At 40.2% G+C, this 9,321-nt stretch overlaps 1 protein-coding gene and 1 pseudogene across 1 annotated transcript in view; one reads left to right on the top strand and one right to left on the bottom strand.

Annotated features, from left to right (window-relative positions):
• The window catches only part of LOC116089155 (protein-lysine methyltransferase METTL21E), a 15,435-nt gene extending 6,930 nt beyond the window's left edge, over window positions 1–8,505 (top strand). Inside the window, exons 3-5 of the mRNA XM_031368836.1 lie at window positions 3,094–3,260; window positions 3,956–4,073; window positions 7,071–8,505. Coding sequence (XP_031224696.1) covers window positions 3,094–3,260; window positions 3,956–4,073; window positions 7,071–7,474 — 689 coding nt within the window. The 3' untranslated portion in view covers window positions 7,475–8,505. The remainder of the gene's footprint in view (window positions 1–3,093; window positions 3,261–3,955; window positions 4,074–7,070) is intronic.
• LOC116089154 lies at window positions 889–2,643 on the bottom strand (annotated as a pseudogene).
• Window positions 8,506–9,321: the final 816 nt, after the last annotated feature.

Raw genomic sequence — 9,321 nt, 5'->3', positions numbered from 1 at the left:
TGACCAGAATGGCAGGTTTTCAAAGAATGTGGATATATTCGGACCTCTAGAAAGGACAGTTTAGAAGGGACAAAACCAGGATACACAAGATTAGAACTCCCCACTACCTGTAAGTGCTTCCTCATCCAGAAATGGCCATTCTATTCATGTGTTTACTGGGGGTCACACCTTTCCCTCACTACCTGGTATAAAATATAATTGATTACCTCCCCAAATCTTTTCAAACCACTATTGAGTTTCCCATTCATTTTGTTCCCCAAATGGTACTACTTATTAGTGGCCTGTAGACTCATTCCCAACTACCACCTTGCAAGGTAAAAAAAATAAAATAAAACAATCCCACCTAGGCTTGCCCTACTGAAGTCAGAACTAAAGTAGAGGGGCTGGCAGCCTCCTGGAGACTAATACAGCTTGAGAGACTAGAGCTACCTTTCTAAGGATGGGAAATTTATTCAGGTAATATTTGAAAATTCACAGGCACCACCTCAGGATAAGAATTAGAAGGTAGAAATCTCACTTCTCCCTTGCACCTTTCTCTACTGCCTAACTGATGTGACTGACTCTCTGTCACTGCATTTCTGCTGAATGAAGCCCCAGGCACTAGTCACACAGGTAACTGCTTGGTATCATCAGACACAACTTCCCCATTCAAAAAAAAAACAAAACACAAAAAACGGTAGCCACATCTCTGGCTACAATGGTGATTCTCCAGTTACTTCAGGACTCTAAAAGGCTGCAGCAGCATGCAAAAGATTTCATTTCATTAAAAAAGAGTTTAGAAAGGTCTTCAGGAGATGGTGAGTTTATTTTGTCTTGTCTGGATAGAGGTTTGATTTGTTCTGGAATATTCTGGGGTGGAGACGCGGAGAAAGCACAGGGTGTGGAGGTCTACTCAGTGCAGTCGTCTCCCTCATTCTCATCCTCGCCGTCCACAGACAGAACAGCATTCTTGCTTGCAGAACTGAACTTGGAGGCTGGATTCTCCTCAGATTCTTTGGCTCAGGTACAGATCTGGATGGAATCTTGATCTTTTTTGCCGTCCTTCCTATCCAACTCCTTCCAGTGGTCTCTGCCGGGACCATGGCTGGAGCTTCCAGTTTGGCCTTGTGTGGCACTCACCACATCGACTTTATTTCCATCTTTCCTTGATGGTCCTTCCTCAGAGGGCTGAGCTGAAGCTACTTGCCCTCCACCACTTGTAAGGGACGGCTGCTCTGTGTCTGAGCTCTGAGATCGAGCAGGAGGGTTAGAGCTTCGCTTCACCCACGCATTCTCCTTTATGGAGGGCTGGCATTACCTTTAGAGGCTGGTCAGGTTTAGGAGGCTGAGGTGGGAGAGTGACAATCTTCTTCTTTAGTGAGGGAAGGTTTCATTTTCTAGAGACTTCTCACTCTCTCTCCTTCGTGTATTTCTGCCAGGTGTGGCTGAGGCCCCAGTCTGTGATGACTCAATTCCTGTTCTTAACTGTTCTCTTTCCTGAGTTTCTTCACTTCGCCAACTTGGGTGTCTCTCACAGGCCCGGCGGTCTAGTTTTGGCTCATCCAACTGACGCTGAGACTTCTGCTCCTTCTGTAGCCGTTCTTCTACTTCTCTTTCTCTAGCAGCTGTGTCAACAGGCTTTGCCCCTCCAAAGATAAAAGCTGCTCCGCTGGACTGGGAGGTGCTAGCAGAGGAATCATCTTCTTTAGGAGTATTCCGAGGCTTTCGATTCAGTTTGGGTCTTTTGAGGGAAGCCTCTGTCATCATGCCTATAATCGTCCGGAGAGTAATCATTCCTTGATCTCCATGACCGATCATCTCGTCTGCCATATTGGTCTTCATAGCGGTCCTCACCTCCTCTGTAGTCATCATCCCTCCTGTACCCACTTCCAAATGCTCTTCTGCCACTGCCTATCCTGGAATAGGCCTCGATCATAGTCTCAGCTGCCTGGGTCATCATAGCTATCCCGGCCCCCATAGCTGTCCGTCCCTATACCCATCCTAATACGGGTCTGAATCATTAACGATTTTGATACTTGTCTCCAAAGCTATCATCACCTCTTCTGGGTGGGTAGTCATCAAAGTTGTTTGTGGAGGGATGGGCCCTCCAGTCTGTGTCTATTTTGTCAGAATCCAGATTTCTATCTCGACCAAAAGAACGATCATTCCTGTCTTTATCCTGTGCTTGATCAGCAACATCCACTCGAATTCTCCTGTTACCTAGAGACTCTTTCTTCATTGAGACTCAGAGCACTAAGCAGAAAATCCAGGTCCTCAAATTCTCATAGCTGAAACGTTTCAACCTGTCTGGATTGCTGGGTTCACAAGGTAAGCGTACAGCGCTAATATTTAATCCTCTAAAGAAATCCTTAATGCAGTCTTCTGTCACATTATAGGGCTGATTCCCTAGGGAAGCAGTATAGAGTGGCAACTTGGGAAGATAGCTTTGGTCAATATTGGGCTCCCAAGCAACCCATGAAGCAGTGGGAATGATTAATTGGAGGTGCCCTGTACACATCATCATCATTACTATGCCAAGTTGTTAACTCATCTCCTTCCAGATCATCTGTTGTATCCACCAGTTCCCTCACCCTTAGCTAGATAGTTTGTTAGGGAGATGGTCTTCCCCTTCTTAGTCTTCTTTGTTTTTGCTGAGGCCTCCATGTTGGGAGAGGGAGAGAGAATGCAAAAGCAGGTTTTCTGTTTATAGAACTTAAAAGTACTTTTTATTATTTTTGTAAGCATGCAAATTAATGAGTTTCTTTATAATATTTTTATGCCCACCTAATCACCCTTCCCTGCCTCTCTTCTTCGAATTTCTTTCCTTTCATAACCCCAAGCAGCCCCACATCTACATTCTAAAACCTAGGCTCAACATGTAATGAACACACAATATTTGCCTCCCTTTTCATTCTTTTTTCTTTTCCACTCCCATTAGTCCTTCCTCCTTCCTCACAATCCTCCTTCTATTTTAGTATCTAAAAAATTTAGGAAAATCTTGGTTAAACCTTAAAATCTAGATTCCTCACCTGAGGAAAAGCATGTGATGTTTACTTGTGGGCCTGGTTTATTTCAGTTATCATGAAACCACTGCTTGCTTTTCTTTTCTTTCAGAGACCAGAGACAATGATGACGACAAGCAGGTGGTTGCAGAGATCATGGCAAGAAGCTTTATGCCAACTCTGATAACCACTACCTCTTGGGAAGGCTTTCACTTTGCTGGTCATGAGATTCGGATTACTGAAGGCAAAGATTGTTATGGTGCATTTGTCTGGCCGTCGGTATAATTTCTTACAAATTTGCTGTACCCAATTATTTCCCAGTTTCATTCATTGTTATATTCTACTTGAAAGAAGGAAATAGGTTGCAAGATTCTGTTCTGTGATCTTTGACAACACTAAAATTTAGTGTTGGGAGTTTGCTTCCAACAATTAAATTTGTTTTTGAATTTATCAACATTTGTAGATTTATCAACATTGTAGATGTCTTCAGTTTTTATGACTATGAGAAATGAGAGGTATAAATGTTTTTATTTCCCATTTTTTGGCTCTGTTTCAATTAAGCAAGCATAAAGAGTTGCATATCTACATGCAACTCATAAACAGGATACTCTTAAAGGGTACTACTCTTTTACCAGTTATCTCATGAAAGGTGGCAGATGACCACTACCCTCTATCCCAACCTTCCACATTATTTACAATTCTCTAGATTTGTTAAAGTTTAAAGATGATCAATTTTAAACAACTACACTCTGTATTTTCACTCATTTCTGTCTTTTTTAACAAGGACATTTTCTAGCCAGTCAAAATTTTGAGCCCAGAGGATGTACTTCTGATAATATGATTTAAAAAAATTCATAAATTTACTTATACCCATATGTGCACACATGTAGATCATAATATTTATGGTGTGTTTATATAATAAGATTAATTTTATTATTATTACTGCAAACACCCTTTCCTCTCAATTTCCATAGGCCCTTGTTCTATGCTATTTTCTGGAAACACATGCCAAGCAATATAACATGGTTGATAAAAATGTGATTGAAATTGGAGCTGGGACAGGGCTTGTCTCCATTGTGGCAAGCTTACTTGGTAAGTAGGTACGTTTTTATTGAATGGAATTGGTCAGAAAACCAATGATCAAATATTAGTTACTTTTGCTTTCCAGTGTATTATGATCTTGGCTTACGTGTAACTCTTTAATTGTTTAAAACAGACTTCATCAAGAAACTCTACCAATTTTAATGTCTCTTTGCTAGTTTCCTTCTAGAATTTTCTATTTAAGTAATTTTAAATTTTCCTGTGGAATTTGAACTTAAAAGCCTAAGTAGGGGGTAAACTTAATCATGCTGCTAGATTCCTTTGGGAGTCTTGGAGTCCTATACTTTTATGAACATGCACCTGTTGAAATAGGCAAGGATACTAGAAATCACATGAAGCTTATAACTCTGCTTTGGTTTTTAGAGGTTTGTCCTTGGGTTTGTTTTTATATTTCCACTTTTCCATTTATGACCTCCAGGTCTCTCACCACCATCGTTTCCAACTGAATGTGCAATACTATCTTTCAGCATGGCTTTCACGGTTTAGCCCAATATTTGTTTTTCTTATAGATTTCATTCTTTTCATCTGGCTGCCTTCTCTGAAGTTTGCTACCCCAATCTATCTTAATTATTGTGGTCTTCAGAAGTGCAAACCTATGGCTTTAAAATCTTGAAAGAAATTTCAGATTTAGTCATTTACAACTTTCTAATCACTGAAGAAATACAGGACCCTTGACATCCTCCTAATACTGAAGTGAAAATGTTTCCTCTGCCTGGATGCTGCTTCCTACCGTGTGGTTAGAGTCAGAGACTCTATTCAGTGTATGTTGAATACCTCCTCTTCTAGGAGCAGCATCTGCCATTAAGAAGAATTGATTTCTCTAGTGTTTAACTTGAGACAAATATAATTTTAAAAAGATGAGCTTCATTTGGTCAGTATCCTGAAATTGGTAATGTTTGTGTCTGTAAAAACAAAGACATTATGTACAGTAGATGGGCAAGATGTATTCCTTACCTTAGGATTTTAAAAAGATTTGTTGAAAATTAGATTTATCTACATTAAAATGTGAAGGTTAATATTTCTAAGATCCTATCATTGACTTGCTTATTTCCCTTCCATTTTAATTTCCACAAGAAAATTACTGGAATTGATATGAAGAGATAACTAACATGTGACTGGTAAATGGTTCTGGTTCATTCTGAGCTCAGTTCTTATCCAATTGTGGCTTCCCATTCCTTATCCTAGTTTGGACTTTGTGTTGCTATGGCTTTGCCCAGTTCTAGCTTTATTTATAGGTTGTGTTTAGGTTATGTTACTGTTCAAATTTAACTTTAAGAACCAAATTTCTAGGAATTAGCTGCTGCCAAGGTTCATCTTGAAAAGGACACTGCTCTTCGCTCACACCCCTTCTGTCTTCTTCCTGTAAGCATTCTGTCCTGCACCTAGGACCTTTGGCTTTAAGACTTTGCACATATATATCTCCTGGTAGGAAGATTTATGCTTAGAATGGAGGCAAGGTAAAACTGGCCATAAACATCCATGTCACAGTACTTTTTCATGGGGTAAACTGAGAAAGTTTTCATTCCTTTCTCTACTCATAAGAACACTTCCTGTCCAATATTACATATACTTCTTTGGTCCTACATAAAAGGCTCGGAATTTTTTCTTTCTGACTCATGATGATCATGTTTATTAGAGGATTGGAAAAAATAAAAATATAAATCAACTTTTGGAAGAATCAGGTCATTTCTTTTTTTTTTTAAATAAGGTTTATTGTTATCTTTATTGCCTATAATCTAGAAGATGCAATTTTATTGTGCCTTTGCAAACAGGATACATCTCTTAAAAAACTGATCAAAAGGTCATTTCTTAATATCAACATGTATGCAGACCCTTCTCTTAAGATGTCTTACACACTTAAAGAAGTGATTGTTCAGGTTTTCTATTTTCTTTTACGTGATAAATCCTGTACTTCAGGCAACTCTTAGTGGAAGGATGACTAGTTGGAATATCATCTCTAGAGACGAGAAGTATTGGAATATTTTACTTTGATGAATTACTTATCCATTCATATGTCTTTACATTGATTTCCATAGTAGCAACAATTCTTTACATGTCATCCAGTATCATATTCCACTGGTATTTATTAGTTATGATCTAATTGTAAATCCTGACTCATTTCTACACCTAGATTTGCTCCTCTAAATTGCACGGATGGATTCCAGGAGCTCCTTTGTGGTACTTGTCCTAGTTACATTTCTGTTGCTGTGATAAAGACCATGACAAAAAAACAACTCAGGGAGGAAAAGGGTCATTTCATTTACAGCTCTCAGGTCACATTTCATCACTGGGAGAAGTCAAGAATTGGAACTCAAGGAAGGAAACTGAGACAAGAACTCATAAACAGGCCAGGGAGGAGTGCTACTTATTGACTTGGTAGTCAGAGCTTGCTTAACCTGCTTTCTTACACAACTAAGAACCACTTCCTCAAGGGTGTCTCCATCTGCAGTGGGCTAGGCCTTGTTACGTCAATCCTTAATCAAGAAAGTGTTCTGACAAATCTATTCACAGAATAGTTTTGTGGAAGCATCTGTCAAGTTGACAGAAATCTAGCCATCATGGTACTGGTAGTTTCTTGCTACCCTATGTAATTCATCAAGTTTCAAAGCTTGCAAAATGTTAGGACTCTTTTCAAAAGTATCTGATGGCCTTCAGCAGTGACCTTAGATTATTGCCATGAGATAGTCTTTTTCTTGTGGTCATTTTCCCCCTTTTCTGTAATAGCGAGATGGAGAACAGTGATGGGCTAGACAAAAACTCAGGGGTTCTGCAAGATACAGAAATAACACGATTCTATTTTTATCTTCTTCTAAAAAGAGGGTCACAGAAGTGTTTGGGAGTCCATTCTGAAAAGCATTGCCCTTCTGTGTGTGCTCCCTGTCTTTTCTTTGGATCTAGCAGTTGTGAAGAATCTCAGAGTGCATGTTGGTTTGAAACCTGACTGACATTCCAGAAGAACTACCTTTCACATGAACTTCTCTTTCACAGGTGCTCGTGTGATTGCTACAGACTTACCTGAATTACTAGGAAACCTGCAATATAATATTTCCAGAAACACCAAAATGAAATGCAAGCATTTGCCTCAGGTCAAAGAACTATCCTGGGGAGTAGCATTAGACAGGAATTTCCCCAGGTCTTCTAATAACTTCGATTACATCCTGGCAGCAGACGTTGTCTATGCCCATCCGTTCCTGGAGGAGCTTCTCATGACCTTTGACCATCTCTGCAAAGAAACTACCATTATCCTCTGGGCTATGAGATTCAGGCTGGAGAAAGAAAATAAATTTGTAGATAAATTTAAGGAACTGTTTGACCTGGAAGAAATTTCCAATTTCCCTAGCCTAAATATTAAGTTGTACAAGGCTATGAAGAAAAATCGGAGGAGTGCATAATGCATCATGACTGTGAATGAGGACATGAGCGTGCCAAGGTAGTTTCTAGTAAACCATTACTTTAAAGAACACACACACACACACCCTACTGTGAGAGTAAAAAGTGACTCTAAACTTACTTTATTGTAGGCAAGGATTTTTAGATACACACAGTAGGTGTAGGATTAAGATAATTTGTTCCCAATCTGTCTGTTCTGTTACATTCAGCAACACCACACTATTCTCATGGCGTTGAACTTGAAATCTTACCTCAGCCTCCTTAAGTGTTAGCACTACAGGTATGTACCTACCACACCTATCCATGTTGTTAATCCTCTAAATGTAGGTTTGAATGATTTCTGTACTTAAAAGAAATCAATAAAGTGGCTATAGTGCAAATAAATCTGAAGAGGCAGATGTATGATGTAAGGGTTAGTGCTAGATGTTGGTGGTTCCCCACCAGTCAGATTTAGAGGGAAAAGGCAGATGTATGATGTATCGGTTAGTGTTAGATGTTGGTGGTCCCCACCAGTCAGAGTTTAGAGGGAAAAGGCAGATGTATGATGTACCGGTTAGTGCTAGATGTTGGTGGTCCCCACCAGTCGGAGTTTAGAGGTGGGCTACCATCTCTGTTTTGCAGTTTGTACCTCTGGCATAACTACTGAATAAATCAAACATGTGGTTCTGAGGTTTCAGGCAAGAGTATCTTCCTCTAATAGATTTTTTAAAATGTGGATGGAAAGAGCACAAAGACTGTTAGACAGCTGAGGTCAGTTCTTCAAAACAAAATAGATACTCAGAAAAAAATAACAAATATATACTAAAAAAAATAAATAAATAAGATGTACCTCTCTTAACACTGTCTCTAGACTTTCTAGCCATGGTAGAGATATCAGAGAAGGCTTGGGTGGAAGAAGGAGCACTATAGAGGGATGAGGGTTGCGCCTTAGGAAGGAAGAACAGCAGTGAAGGAATCTGTAGGCAAAGGCAGGCTTATCTACTTGAAGAAGCATCAAAGTCGTGTGGCAGAGGGGCAGACAGAGATATTGGTGAGGTCTGAAGAGAGGCAGCAGGGAGTAGATCATGGAAGTCCTGTGCTATGGGCTAAGGTTTCCAAATCCACGCTCTAGGAGAGAACACGATGTTTAGTAATTAGTTAGGCCCTACAGCCATTGGTTACCATATATGACCATTGTTTAGACTGTATGATGATTAGGCTGTGCAGTTGTGATGGAGAACTGAAGAAAAGAATAAAAGCCAGTGTCTGCTGACCCATTTAGTGCCAGACTTTGAATGGCCTGTTTCGGGGATAATTCTGGTTTAGAGTAAGGCATTTGGCTCTTTATACGCTTTTTAATCTGTCCTGGGAAGACTGGGAAAGTGGTGATGGGCTGTGAGCTGTCTCGCTGCAGTATTCACAGGTGCCTGGTGATAAAGTCATTCTGAACTTACCTGGGAAGTTCATCCTCATATCTACCACAACATTTTGGGTTCCTGAAATAATTCTGGCCTTTTGCATTACTGAAATGGAAAAATCACTGGATGGTTCTAAGTAAAGGCGTGGCATAATGCTATTGCCTGTAAAGGCTGCTTGGCCTCAAAGTGGAGAGACCAGCTAGCTGTGGTAGCCATCCCAGAAGAGGACATCAGGAAATGTACATGGGGAAGGTGCAATCGGCACCTCTGGCTGTACTCTGAAGCCAGAGGCAGTGGAATATTCCTACAAAGTGAGCAAGGAGTGCGAGCAAGGAAGTCAGTGCTGACTGAACTATTCCTGGGAGCTGTGGCACAGGACCTTAGCTTTCTGTTCAGAGAAAGCTTGTGAATCCCCTTCATACAGAAAGAGAGAGTAAAATGACAGACTGAGG

The sequence above is a fragment of the Mastomys coucha genome, unplaced genomic scaffold (genome assembly GCF_008632895.1).
Source record: "Mastomys coucha isolate ucsf_1 unplaced genomic scaffold, UCSF_Mcou_1 pScaffold14, whole genome shotgun sequence".
Taxonomy (NCBI): Eukaryota; Metazoa; Chordata; class Mammalia; order Rodentia; family Muridae; genus Mastomys; species Mastomys coucha.
Note: the sequence above shows the minus strand (reverse complement) of the source record. Positions and strands in the feature narration are given on the sequence as shown.